This window comes from Pelodiscus sinensis, chromosome 3, assembly GCF_052426305.1.
Source record: "Pelodiscus sinensis isolate ZL-2025 chromosome 3, ASM5242630v1, whole genome shotgun sequence".
Classification (NCBI taxonomy): domain Eukaryota; kingdom Metazoa; phylum Chordata; order Testudines; family Trionychidae; genus Pelodiscus; species Pelodiscus sinensis.
In genome coordinates this window covers 144,517,533-144,532,486 of record NC_143054.1, presented here as the reverse complement: position 1 = coordinate 144,532,486, position 14,954 = coordinate 144,517,533, and the positions used below count along the sequence as shown (strand labels likewise).

The 14,954-nt window shown below is 46.0% G+C and overlaps 1 protein-coding gene across 1 annotated transcript in view; it reads right to left on the bottom strand.

Annotated features, from left to right (window-relative positions):
- Positions 1-14,954, bottom strand: part of DNAH8 (dynein axonemal heavy chain 8) — a 611,430-nt gene that overhangs the window by 544,677 nt on the left and 51,799 nt on the right. The window contains exons 6-8 of the mRNA XM_025186355.3: positions 12,822-13,011; positions 12,284-12,447; positions 1,304-1,480 (exon numbers count right to left, since the gene is read on the bottom strand). Of these exons, the coding sequence (XP_025042140.3) occupies positions 1,304-1,480; positions 12,284-12,447; positions 12,822-13,011 (531 nt within the window). The remainder of the gene's footprint in view (positions 1-1,303; positions 1,481-12,283; positions 12,448-12,821; positions 13,012-14,954) is intronic.

Here is a 14,954-nt window from a genome sequence, read left to right as displayed (position 1 = left end):
AGATCACTTTTTAAATCTCAGAACAGACGAAGATCTACCGCCCCGCCCCTTCCTTGAAGTCCCGCCCTCTCTATTCACCTCCTGTCCATCACTTTCTATCCCCAGCCCTTACTTACACACTCTGATAAACAGTTTATTTTTAAATTATGCAATACATACAATTAAAATCACGTGTTTATAGTTATGAAATAAATGGTCTGTTTTATATTAATGCTATTTAAATCTAAACTGAAGCATTTATAATTATACATTTTGTGGTGACAGAGTTCTGCGGCTGGGGGCAGGGGAGAGGGAACAGGGTGCTGGGAGAGCAGAGGGCAGAGGACAGGATTCTGCAGCAGGGGACAGGGTGCCAGTGGGGACAGAGTTCGGGAAGTGGGGATGGGAATGAGGACAAAGTTCGGGGAGTGGGGACGGGAATAGGGACAGAGTTCTGTAGCTGGGGACAGGAGAGTGGGGACAGAGTTCTGTACCTGGGAACAGGAGAGTGGGGACAGAGTTCGGAGAGAGGGGACAGTAATGGGGACCGAGTTCTGTGGCTGGGGCCAGTGGAGTAGGGACAGCATTCTGTAGTTGAGGACAGAGGAGTGGGGACAGCGTTCTGTGGCTGGGGAGTGGGCGCTGGGGAGTTTGGTGCCAGTGGAGGCAGAGAGTCCCCTGCATCTCCCTCCTCCCAGGATTCCCCCCGCCAAGGGAAACCAGCGCGTGCCTGCCCCGGGGCCGACCCCCTCATCCCCCGCAGGGAAGCCCCACGCGCGTGCGCCTGCCCCGGGGCCAACAACCCCCCCCCGCGCAGGGAAGCCCCGCGCACGCGCCTACCCTGGCGCCAACTCCGCCCCCCCACGCAGGGAAGCCCCACGTGCACTTGTCCCGGCGCCAACCCCCCCCGCGCCGGGAAGCCCCGCGCACACGCCTGCCCCGGGCCCAACCCCCCCGCGCGTGCCGGGAAACTCCCTGCGCGCCTCCCGGGAGGCTGACTCACCCCTCCTGTGTGGTGCAGGGAGCCGATGCTCCCTCCTGCAGTACACCCGGCCGGCAGAGCAGTTAGCGCACTTCTAGAATCGCCAGAAGTGGCACTAAGCTGCGGGACTTCTGAAGCCGACACTACCTCAGTTTTCTGTTGAGGTAAGTAGTGGGGCTTCTGGGGGGTGGGAGGGAAATGGGGGTGGGGCGGACAGGACGCCTCGCGAGCGACTGGTCGAGGCCTCGCAATCGACCAGTAACTTGCAATCGGCCTGTTGGTGACCACGGTTCTAGCTTAAAGCAATCAAAGGAGTTTTAAAAAGAACATAATAAGAATTACCTTTAATAGTTTGGAATGTCCAACATTTAGAACATTTATGACAGCTTTGCAACTTGGTCCTTTGATCTGCTCAATAATAAAATTGAATTTAGCAGACGTACGTTTCCAATGTTCTAGTTCAGTCAATGGTCCTGAATCATCAGCTTCTTTTCTCATCTGTTCACTCTCAATCAAAACCTGCAATCAATAAAAATACCTTTAACTTTAAAAACAGTTTTCACCTCTATTTTAGATATTTCATACTCTATGTAAAGAAATGTTCTTTATCCTACAGGAACTATAATTTTCAAGATGTATTATCGACACAGATTCCACTCTTGCTGTGTATGCATCCCATGCACATGGGAATGGATTGTTTGGAATGGCAACTTCCACTGGTGATACCTACTCTTTTTCGAAAGAACCCATACTCCTGAAAAAATGAGGAGTACGGGTTCGTTTGAAAAAGGGCTGGGTTTTTTTCGAAAGAACCACCTCTAGACTACGCTTTCACTTTCAAAAAACCTTTTTTCAAAAAAGCGCTCGGACACAAATATGGAAATGAAGCACAGGATATTTAAATCCATGCTTCATTTGCACTTTTGATTTGCCTCATTTACATTCTACTTTCAAAAGAGGAATGTGATGAACCACAGGTTCGAAAGATTGTTTAGGGGTGGCTTTTTGTGGCAAGGGACTGGGGCTGCGAAGGAGGAAAGCCCGAGACTCAAATGTACTTAACCAATTACAAACTTTATTAACTACAATTTGATTATATTAAATTACTTGTCTCTGATTTCTTTAAGACAACATGGCATGCAAATAAAACATACATTAAAGAAAGTCAATACAACATTATAAAAAAAAGAAGTTACTCATCCCGTGAAGTAACAATTGTTCTTCGAGATGTGCCCGTGGGTGCTCCACTCTAGGTGTCGGGTCCCGTCCCGGCACCGCGGCTCAGAGACTTTCATAGCTGTGCTCCGCCAGCTCGCACACGCATGCTTCCCCAGGGTAGCGTTCACACATTTGATCAGCCATGTGGGAGCCGGAAACCGTCAGTTCCTCTCACCCGCTCATCTGGAAGAAAAAATAAAAAATAATTCCAGAGCGGGGAGGAAGGGCGGGTCGTGGAGCATCCACGAGGCACATCTCGAAGAACAATTGTTACTTCACAGAGTGAGTAACTTCTTTTTCTTCTTCGAGTGGCCCCGTGGGTGCTCCACTCTAGGTGACTCTGGAGCAGTATCCAGAACAGAATAAGAGCGCTCCAGAATCAAGACTACCAGAACGATTAAGTACTGCTGTAGCCACAAAAGAGTCTGAAGCAAACTGATAGACTATAGCATAGTGCTTCATAAAAGTCACGTTAGAATACCATGTTGCTGCTCCACTCCACTCAGAAGGGCCGTAGTAGTAGCAACTACCCTAGTCGAATGAGCCCTTGGAAGAGAAGGGACAGGCTTCCCTTGTAGCGAGTGGCACATGGATATACATGAAACTATCAGTTTCGAAATACGCTGAGAAGTTAGAGTCTGTCCTTTTGAATGGTGCGCTAATGATACCAGTAAACTGTCTGTTTTCCTAAAACCCGCATTCCATCAACGTAAAATGCTAAGGATCTTCTCACATCCAACGTATGCAACTGTGCTGCTTGCGTTCAGGTATGGGGTTTTGGGAAGAAACATGGTAAAACTACTGGCTAATTTACGTGGAATTCAGAAGAAACCTTCGGGATAAACACTGGATGAGTCCTCAATGTCACCGAGTCTTTAGAAAAAACTGTATATGGAGGTGAGGCCATAAAAGCTGCTATCTCACTCACTCTGAGAGCCGAAGTGAGGGCTAGGAGAAATAGAAGCTTGACAGTAAGTAAGTGTAACGTTACTATAGCCAAGGGCTCAAAGGGAGGACGAGTCAAAGTTTCTAGGACTAGATCTAAATTCCATAAAGGCGAAAGAGGCCTCCATGGGGGATGAAGATTCGAGAACCCCTTCAGAAACCTTTTTGTAATACGGTGAGCGAACAAGAAAACATCCCCATCCTTATGATGGAATGCATTAATTGCTGCCAAGTGTACTCATAGAGATGCACCTGCCAGGCAGTTGTGATGCAGCTGTGAAAGGTATTCCAATATAAAAGGTAGGGCTGCGAAACGAGGGTCTACATTGATATCTGCACACCATGCTTGGAATTTGGACCACTTAGCTCTGTAAGTGGTTCGTGTAGACTGTTTTATACTATGCATCAACACTTGCTTGACTCGCTGAGAACAGGATTGCTCGGAGTCGGTAAACCAACAAGCATTCATGCGGTGAGGTGCAGAACTTCGGGTCTCAGATGACTGAGAGATCCGTTGCCTGGGGCAATAAACTCAGAAGAGACGGCAGAGGATACGGCTCTCTCACTGACATCTGGTGGAGCATTAAGAACCATGCCGGGGCTAGAGGATCACCCGGGCTTTGTCTGCGTTGATTTTTTCGAGAACCTTGGAAATTAAGACTACTGTGGGAAAGGCATATAGTAACGACCTCCCCCAGTGGAGAAAAAAGGTGTCCCCCAGCGAGTGATCTCCTATTCCGGCTCTTGAACAATAGGCGGGACATTTCTAATTGAGTTCTGTCGCGAATAAATCAATCGCCGGAAATCCCCATCAAGCAAAGATACAAGTCACCACATCCATGCGAATCTCCCACTCGTGGTCGTGTGGAAAACGCCTGCTGAGAGAATCCGCTATTAAGTTGTTGACACCTGGAAGATACGAAGTTGTTAGAACAGTGTTGTTGTTGATACACCAATTCCATAAACGGACGCTCTCTGCACAAAGAGAACAGAATGGGGCACCTCCTTGTCTGTTGATATAAAACATGGTCGCCACCTTGTTGTATTCTGAATGTGCAATTGGAAATGCTTGCAAGCATGCCGCACCGCTCTCAACTCGAGCACATTGATATGCAGTAGCATTTCTTGTGTCGACCAGCGTCCCTGGACCGTGAGATTGCCCATGTGAGCTCCCCAACCCGTCAGGGAGGCATCTGTGGTTATTTGTCTTGTAGTGGCGGGCGATGAAATGGAGAAGATTGGCCGGGTTGGCCCACCACTGTAGAGACTCCCGGACATACTGTGGCACCACTATCTGCCTGTGAACACTGTGTTTCACCGGAGGCAACGAAAACGTAACCTTGCGTTGCTCACTATGATGGTGGCAGCAGCCATATGCCCCATCAGCTGTAGACAGACATGTGTGGGAACCAGATCTTTGATTACCATAAAGCGTTCCGTTGGTAAGTATGCTCGTGCCATGGCTGAATCGAGACGTGCACCTATAAAAACGAGGTTTTAGGATGGAACTAGTGAAGACTTCTTTACGTTTATGAGAAGGCCCAGAGCAGCAAACTCGTTGGATACTGTCCGAACCATATGGCACGTTTCCATATACATCGTGCCTCTGAGGAGCCAATCGTCTAAATAGGGGAATATTGTCACCCCCAGTCTGTGCAGGTGGGCCGCGACCACTGCTAATGTTTTGGTGAAAACCCTGGGAGCACACGCTAGACCAAATGGTAGAACCCTCTATTGATAGTGCTCGTCCCCTAATTGGAAGCGAAGAAAACGCCTGTGAGCCACGTGAATCTCTACGTGGAAATAGGAGTCCTGCAAGTTGAGGACTTTGAACCAATCCCTTTTGTTCAACAACGGAATAATAGTTGATAAGGTTACCATCTTGAAACAATGCTTTCGAAGGTGCTGATTTAACTTTCGAAAGTCTAGAAGGGGTCTCCAGCTTCCCGACTTCTTTGGCGTGAGAAAATATCGAGAATAAAAGCCTTTTCCCCAGAACTGCTTGGGAACTCTCTTTGTCGCCCCAATGGTGAGCAAACGTTGAACTTCTTGCTTCAGCAATTGCTCGTGAGAGGGGTCCCTGAAGAGGGACAGAGTAGGGGGAGTCGCAGGGGGAATAGAGAGAAAGGGGATGGAGAGGCCAGACTGTACTACCTCTAAGACCCATCTGTCCGTGGTGATGTTGGACCACTGATGATAAAATGATCGTAGCCAATGGTGAAAAAGATTAAGAGTTTCGTTTTCCGTGTTGATTATGGGCGGTTGGCTTGCATCCTTGACAAACAAGTCAAATCTGCTGCTTAGTCGACAATTGATTGGTCCTGTTGTGGCCGCTTGCGCTGAGGACATTGCCTAGGACGTTGGTTGTCGAAGGGACGTGCTTGCTGTCTGGAAAAATTAAAATCATATCTCCATTGGTAAGGGAAATAACGTCAACGTTTGAAGGAAGGTGTGTACATCCCAAGTGTACGTAGAGTGGTGCGTGAGTCTTTTCACAAGTGAAGGATCTCATCGGTGTTTGCCGCAAAGAGTTTAAGTTTGTCAAACGGTAGATCCTCAACCTTGTTTTGCATCTCCCTTGGAGCCCCTGCTGACGAAAGCCATGATGATCTCCTCATGGCGATACCTGTAGCAGTGGCTCGAGCCGCTGTGTCAGCCACATCCATGGCAATCTGTAGTGCAGTGTTACATGATGCGTACCCTTCTTGTATTATTGCTTTCAGGAGTGGTTTCTTGTTGTCTGGGAGATGGTGCAGTAACTCTGCTAGTTTTGCATAATTATCGAAATTATGGTTTGATAGATGGGCCAAATAGTTTGCAATGCGTAGCAGTGGTGTGGCTGAGGAGTAGACTTTCCTACCAAAAATATCTAATTTTTTATTGTCCTTGTCTGGAAACATATTTCTGTACTGTGGGTCCTTACTCCTACGTTGTGCCACGTCCACTACCAACGAGTTAGGATGGGGGTGATTGAATAAAAAGTCCAATCCTTTCGCCGGAACAAAATAATTTCTGTCGGCCTTTTTATTCGTAGGTGTAACCGATGTTGAGGTTTGCCATATCTCATCCGCCACTTCCATGATCGCGTCATCAATCGGTAACACGACCTTTGCACGTTGTTGTGGGCGGAGATTTTTCATGAGACGGTGCCTTTTAACCGGAACATCCGCCAGCTGTATTTCCTGCATGCCTGCCACTTGTTTGAAGAGATCTTGAAAGTGTTTCAGATCATCCGTTGGAGAGAATGAATAGAACAGGTAATCATCATGTGATCCTGTCCTGTTACCCATTCCAAGCTCCTGGCAAACAGAGAATAGAGCATTGAGGCTAAAGAGAGAAGGTCCATACTGCTCAGCTGATGGTCCCTAGGCTGGAACCCAGAGAAGAAAGTGGTCCCAGACACCAGACATTGGGCAAGTGACATAAAGGCAGTGAGCAAGAGGACTGTCTATGACTACTGAGGAGCTAAGTTCTCCTGAAAGGGAGGAATATGGCCAGCGAGCTGCTGTGGTAGGGGGAAAGGTATCTTCTCAAAGTTCTCCCCCTGCTGTTCCTAACAGCATGGACCTGCCATAGCCAGCAGAGATGGCCCTTCTCCAGCCCAACCCAGCTGCACTGGAGCTGCCACAGCAGCAGAGAGGCACCTCTCACATGGATGGGAGTTGCTGTAGTGACAGAAGACTGGGGGGAGCCCTCTCTTTCAGGGGAGCCTGTACCCAAAATCCCTCATCCCCAGGCCCATCCCATATTCCATATCCCAGCCATAGCCTTCAACCCTCCATCACAACCCTCTGCCCCAGTCCTGATCCCCCTCCCACATTTCAAATTAGAGATGTTAAATATTGGTTAACTAAATAGTCAAGTAACTTCATGAAATGTTATGAGCTAGTCTGCAAGTCTATTGTCCCCGGGGATGGGGCCAGCAGCCACTGTAGCAGAGGCAGCAGCATGGGGTGCCAAGTGGGAGTTGGTCCATGAGGGGAGACAGTTTAAAAACCAGCTCCTCTTGCGGACCAGCTGTCTCACACCCTGTGCTGCTGCTTCTGAGAAAGAGGAAGCAGCGCGGGGTGGCAGCAGTCACTGTTTAGGGAGAGTCTGAGCTCCCAGACCCGGCGCGAGCCAGAACTGATGTCAGGGTGTCCCTCCTCCCCCCACTTCTGTACCCTATCTCCACACAAAGAGAAGGGGATGAAGAGAGCTTGGCAATGCAAATCTCTGTCACTTTCACACAATGTGTGTCCCTCTATCATTCTCACAAACACACACTGTCCTTCACTCATCTCCTGACCCAACACATAGTTGAGTTCTTGTTGTTACTTTTACTGCTTGCAAAGTGTGTTGTTTTGTTTTTGACTGATCTGTGCATTTCATCATTTTCATTTCTCTCTTGCACTTAAATGTAATTCTTGGAGTAGTGAATTCTAAAATGCTGAAGCTGTCATGGCTGTCCTTGTGGTAACTACTGCTCCTGGAAGGGGCTGGCATGTCTCTGTAGCCCCTGAGAATGGCAGAGCAGGGGGTCTTCACATGCTATCCTTGCCTGCAGACACACTCCTGCAGCTCCCATTGATCAGTAATGGGGAACTGTGGCCAGTAGAAGCTGAGGCTTAGTGACTATAGATGAGAGGCAGCTCATGGAGCCACTGCTGTACGTGCCAGCTGCTTACAGGAGTGGTACCATGGCCAATGCAGAAGTAAGCCTGCCTTAACTCCATCACCCAGAAGCTGCTTCAGTCAAACTGTGTCCAGCCAGAGCCTGCTTCCTGATCCCCCATCCCAGCCCAGAACCTCCTCTTACACCCAACCTCCTGCCCCAGACAGGAGTCCCCATGCACCCAAACTCCTTCCCAGAGCTTGCACCCTGAAACCCCTCCTGGACCCCAGGCCCCTCCCTCCCACATTCCGAACCCCTTTGTCCAAGACCAGAGCCTGCACCCCAACCTTCTACCCCATCCTAGTGAAAGTGAGTGAAGATGGGGAGGAAAGGGGATGGCGTGAGCAGGGAGGGGCAAGGGTATTTATGTTTGAGGTAGATCTTACATTGCACTTAAATTGAAAAAGTGATCTTGTGGTTAAAAAGGTTGGAGACCACTGGTTTAAAGTAACAATTAGACTAAATTGCCCTAAGATGGGGTGCAAATGGCCAATACAAAAGAACCATGAACAGAGCCCCAGGGAAGCCCCAAAGACAGTGGGAGAAGGGTCCACATACAAAGATGTTAATCAAGTAGTCAGAGACAATCTCTCTCTCTGGGATCCCTCGAATCAAGTAAGATTTCCCCTTAGACGCCTATTAACTGATGAGTGCGTTGATGAGAAATTAAGCTCTGGCAAGGAACGCTCTCTGGCAGTGGCTGCATATGAGATCTCTATCTCCAGCAATGCCGGCACTAGCGGCACCAATAGGGGCCCAGGCACACTCCTTACATTGGGCTCTCTGATCTTCTTTATGGAGATATCGCTTGACCTCAAAGTGCTGGTCACCCTTCTTGAAAGTGGTCCTCCAGGTGACCTGATCCTTCACTTGCCTCTTCCAGGTGTCAACGTCAATGCCACACTTTACCAAGGTGTTCTTAATAACATCCCTGTAGCATTTCCTCTGCCCAATACGAGAGCTCGTCTCGGTCCTCAGCTGAGCATAGAAAATCTGTTTAGGCAAGAGTTTGTCAGGCATCCAGACCATGTGACCAGACCATTGTAGCTGCCTGTGGGCAACTATTGCCTCAACGCTGCGCAAGTCAGCCTCTGTGAGGACACTAACATTGGTCCATCTGTCCTGCTACATGATGCCCAATATTCTCCTCAGGTACCTTTGGTGGAATTTCTCCAGATTTTTAATATGTTGTCTATAGGGAGTCCAGGCTTTAGCTTCATACAACAACAGTGATGAGCACACCCTGGTTCCTGATGTTGGCCAATCAGCTGAACACCATGAGGGTAGCCAGCTGAAGATTCTTTGTCTGGTGAGGGGAACGTCCTTCCCCATCCTTGTATCAAGTGGCCAACAGTAGATCCCTTGTGGAAATGGAGGATAAGCTGCGACCCGGACTAGGGATGTTAAATTTTGATTAATTAACTAACCAAATAGTAGATAGGATTTCCATCAACTATTTGATTAGTCTATAAGGACTTCTGCATTCCACCTCTGAAATGTAGAAGTGCCCATAAGGGACTCTTGTGCACTTCAAAGATTGAAAAGCTGTGTGGAGCCCAGGACCAGTGGGGGACTCTGAATCCTGCACTCTAGGCTCTTTGAAATGCACAAGAGCCCTTGCTAGGGACACTTGTACATTTCAAAGTTGGCCGCTGCTGAGCCCCTGCCCCCTCCCACGGAGCTGGAGCCAGAGCTGGAAGAACCAGCTTTTAAGTTGGCTCCCTCCAGCACTTCCACCTCTTCCCCCTCCTTGCTGCCTCTTTGTGATAGAGGCAACATGGGGGCGGAGGGAGCAACTAATCAACTAGTGTATTGACTATCCGATAAGCAAAAGTGACTAGTCGATTAGTCGCGTAGGGTATGTCTACACTTGCACCCTAGTTTTAACTAGGGATGCAAATGTAGGCAACTAAAATTGCTAATGAAGCGAGGTTTTAAATATCCCGCTCTTCATTAGCATGATCTCGCCGGCACGTTACTATGCTCAACAGCAGTTTTGAAAGTGAAAGTGCGCGCCTGGACGCGTTAGTTCGAGCCAAACCCGTTGGTTTGAACTAACGTTACTCCTCATTTTTTGAAGTAACTTTCACTTTCGAAACAACTGTTGAGCAGAGTAACACGCCGGCAAGATCATGCTAATGAAGTGTGGGATATTTAAATCCACGCGTCATTAGCAATTTCGGTTGCCTACATTTGCATCCCTAGTTAGAACTAGGAAGCAAGTATAGACGTCCCCTTACATCCCTATTTCAAACCCCTAATTCACAGCTCCACTCCAAAGCCTACACCCCCCAAGACATAAAAATTAGAGGAAATACTGGAGATATGTGTCAAGGAAAAACTCCAAACAGAGTAAAAAAAATTACTTTTACTTCTAACTAGTATTAACAAAAATAAAGAAACAACCGTATTAAATAGCAAAGAAAATCTAAATACTAAAACTTCAAACTTGAAAACCATTCTAGTTCCTCACAAAGAAAGGAGCGGGGACACCACAAGGTTCACCTTATAACTAGAGGCAGTAAAAGGGAACTCAGCATGGTTTTAAGCCATTCTGCTCTTTCTATTCTTCAATACAGGAAGCAGGATGACACAATGGGCACAGACACAGCTCCAGCAGACATTTCTAATCAAACAAATCTGATCTTGCACACATCGGGCACAGGTGCATCAAGAGTGAATCCATGTGAACAATCACTTGAAGATTAACCATTATTTATACAGATGGTCTAATTCTAAAGATAAAATTAAAACATTAAAATTTCTTCTTGTATACTTTGTCATAATGGAGATATCCACCAACCATCATAAATCACAAATATTGCTAGGCTGAAGATCACATTTGACACTAATAGTTCCTTTAGAGGGCAGATGAGAGCACTAAGACAAATATTTCAAAGATATAAACACTAAAAAATAAAACCCTACAAACACTGTTAATGGCATACAGACAGTTCTGATTCAGAAAGCATCCCTATTCAGGACAGCACATAAGGATATGCTTCATGTGAAGTCAATTGGACTTAAACGAATGCTCAAGTCCTGTCCTAAATTAAAATGGATTAAAGCAAATGTTTCTGTGTGTTCCTGAATCAGGGGTTATGATAATTAATTTTTATTTTTGAGAGAAAACATTGAAGAAGACAATTGTTTTAATTAGTATAACTTTTTTGGAAAAGTTCCTCTCATCTGGTGGTGGATTTGAGCATTCATGTACCAACAGAATTTCCAGGCAGCTTGATGCTGCTGCTGCAAGACTTATTTCAGCTATGATACCATCAGTAAGCTGCCAACTGGTAACAGCTAAGCAAAGAGCTGATCAGGACTTCAGAGGACAAACATTCAGCTGGTGTCAATTCTAGAGCGCCTCTGAAGTCAAAAGAACAATGACAATTTATACCAGCCGAGGATATGCCCCCTGATATTTATCTCATGTTACCAATATCTTATACAGGTTGGGCCTCCGTGGTCCAGCATCTTTGGACCTGACTGGTCCCAGATGAGGGAATTTAACACACTGGGGAGGTCATTTTTGTACCCCTACCACTGGCCCCCCTGGTCCCACCATTGGCCTCCCAGCCAGCTCCCCACCTCTTGCTAGCCCCAGTGCCCTGCCGACCAACTGGGCAGCCATTATTGCCATGGCTCCACAGGGCTGGGGCTCCGGACAGCTACACACGCGCTGTGCACCATGGCTCCCAGCTCTGCTGGGCAGCCACATGACATATCTCCCAACTCTGGTAGGTGACCATACCACCACACGTTGGGCAGCCCCGCTGCCACTGTGCGCTGGACAGCCCTGCTGCCATGTGTTGAGGGACCTTGCCATTAGTTCCCTGTGGGCAGTGCACTATCCTGCCGGCCCCACCGGATCCTTACTGCTGGCTCTCCACCAGGACTCTCTGGTCCTGCAACATTCATGCAGGACCATGGATGTTGCTGAACCAGAGAATTCTGGTTTAAGAGAGTTTCAACCTGTATAAATAGAAATCTATCCCTTGATATTTCTCATTTATATAAATATGTAAGATGAGATAAATATTGGGGGAGGGCAGATCCTCAGGATGTAAATTATTACAGCTGCATCCATTTCAGCTACTACTATTAGACAGGTATGAAGATTAAAAGATTTGAAACAACCTCACTCTATACATAGTAGTCCTGTGTTAACCATATGTCCTCCTTGCTGTTTCTCTTTTCCTACTATTCCTTCCTTCCTACTGTTTATTACATTTGCTGTTGAGAAACTCTTTTTAATCAAAAACATTGAGTGGTCCTGTGGCACCTTAAAGACTACCCAAAATATATAGACTCATGAGCTTTCATGGGCAAAACCCACTTCATCAGATCAATTGGAGTGGACATAACAGAAGTGAAGAGGTATATTCAACAGCAGAAGAAGATTGTAACAAAGATAGCAAGGGCTTGTTCAGCACTTACAACAAATAGACTCCAGATACATCCTTAATTCTATTCCAGAGGATATAAATGTTAAGACAACTTACTTGTTCAATCTGTTTATACCATATCATAAGTACTTCCTCTAGCTGATGAACTGTATCAGCATTAGCAGCTGCTGCTGTCACTTCCTCAAAAGACTGAAGTTTGGAAAAGTCAATGTGATCTATCTTTTTTAACTCAACAGTTCCCTCTATGCTTACTCTAGCACCTAAAATAAAGCAATTAAAATAAAGAACATTCTCAGACTCCAGTAACTGTTTCTACCAATGTGAACCAATTCCCTTTGAGAATATAAGCCAATAATTAATCTTGAAATAGAATAACCATGTCACTGGCTCACATATAATAGATCATGTTTTTTCTGAAATCTTACTAAACCCATACAGTACAAAAAAATTATATCTCTAAAACTGAAGTTCCTCAGGAATATATTAAATCCAAATATATTTGTTTTTACACTTGAGTTTTCATTTTATTTTTCCTTGTAGAATTAAAGAAATGTTTTCCTATATTTATAACAACTCTATTGCTTTTAAAAAATATTTTAAGCAGAATGATTGTTTTACTAAACCTGATTCTTACCATCTAAAAATGAAAGATATCTATTAATGGTTTCTATGAAACTCTGTTTTTCAATTATTCCCTGTGTGGTTTGACTTAAAGCACCCCAGTTATTCGTTGCAAGGATTGCTGGTAGGAAAATATTCGCTAGCATGTTCCTAGTACCACGTAAGAGTCCTTCACTTGCATCCAATACACAAAAGTATATGTCCTGTAAATGAAACAGAATGATTATTAGTACTGCAATCAATTACACTGAAAAATGACATTTTTACAGCATACACATTTTCCATGTAAATCCATTTATTTCTAAGTACAAAAAAATGGTTACTCATACTGAGTATTAACTATGGTCCTTTGAGATGTGTGTCCCTATAGGTGCTCCACTCTAGATTTGATTGTGCTCCCTCTACCTTTGATCAGAAATTTCTCTTAGCCATGTCTGCTTGGCCCATGAATTCATGCTAGTCAGCCTCATTCCCAATGCCATTGTTACATAGCACTGTGCAAATGAACAGCCATCAGCAGTTCCGTCTCCACCACAAAGCATCTTAAGAGACTTCTGAAGCAAAGGACAACTCATGTCTAAGAACCATAGCTACTGAACAGAATGAGTATGAGGAGGGTCTGAATCAATGCTTCCATTACAGCCCGCTGAAATGGGAAAGGAATCCTGGGTGTGGTTATGTTAACTCAATTGCTCGGACCTGCTAGGTATTCAAATGTTGTTATATAAAGTATATATATAGTTCACACTGGAATGGGAAAGAAATCCTGGGTGTGATTATGTAAATACAGAAGATGCAGAGGGTAGCAGAGTTAGTCTGTACAGAATAAACTTAAAAAACAACAAATGGTCTGGTAGCACTTTATAGACTAACAAAACATACAGATGGTATCATGAGCTTTCATGGCCTTCTAGACAGTCAATTGTTAGAATGTAGAAAGATATTTTGTAGGGCTGTCGAGTGATTAAAAAATTAATTGCAATTAATCGCACTGTTAAACAATAATAAGACTCCAGCTGACCCGGGCTTTGAGTTGCACTGCACCTTTGAAATGCGGCCGCAGCATTTCAAAGGGGCAGTGCCAGGGGAGCCCGGGATCAGCTGTGTGGCCCTGCCCCTAGGAAATGCCACTGTGACATTTCAAAGGGGAAGTGCAATGCAGAGCCTCAGAGCCTCTGTTTCAAAGGGGTAGCACTGCACAGCTGATCCCGAGCTCTGCTCATGCTACCCCTTTGAAACGCAGTGGTGGCATTTCAAAGGGGTAGCGATGCATGGAGACTGGGGTCAGCTGGGGACTCCAGCTGATCCCAGGTTCCTACTGCACTTCCCCTTTGAAATACGCTGGCAGCATTTCAAAGGGGCAGCACTGCAGAAATGCCTACAATTAACATGCATTAAAAAAATTAACACATTAATTGTGCTCTGCATTAATCACATGCATTAACACGCATTATTTGACAGCCCTAATATTTTGCCTCTTGTAACCAATTTGGTTGTTGTGGAGTCATGAACTGTGTTAACCCTAAATGCAGGAATTGTGAGATATGACCACCAATGTTTGCAGTTATGGGGGAATACAGAAAAGCAGAAAAGGAGAGTAACCGTCAGTGTAAAGAGTCTGGATGGACAAGGCTTCCCCTTCCAAATTCTGTGATTTAGGCTAGAAGGATGGCAGATCTCTGAACCAGCAGGCTACATGCCCTCTAGGCATGAGCTGTAAAACTGTTCAACCTGTTCCTCTCCCTGCCCATGTTCTTTCTAAAAATAGAATTAAAACAAACAGACTCCATAAGGAGTCTTTTTATTATTGTAAAGTGTTATTCCAGTGGATGATGGAATCTTTCAGCTGGAATGTGCGGTGGGCCAAGAGCTGAAGTGACCGAGAAGCTAAAATCACAGAGAGCTGAAATCACGATGTTTGGCCTGGAGCCAAATCCATTACAAAGCTAGCAGAAGTGGCCAGTGGGAGTGACTGACCAGCAGGGCGGCTGGTGGGAGTAGCTGGCAGGTGGCCAGTGGAGTGGCCGGCTAGTGGAAGTGGTGGCAGTTGGCCGGTAGGGCATCCAGCAGGAGCAACATGTCGGTGACATTGCCACATGATCAATGAGGGGAGACATCATGATGATGGACTCTGGGTCTGCACTGA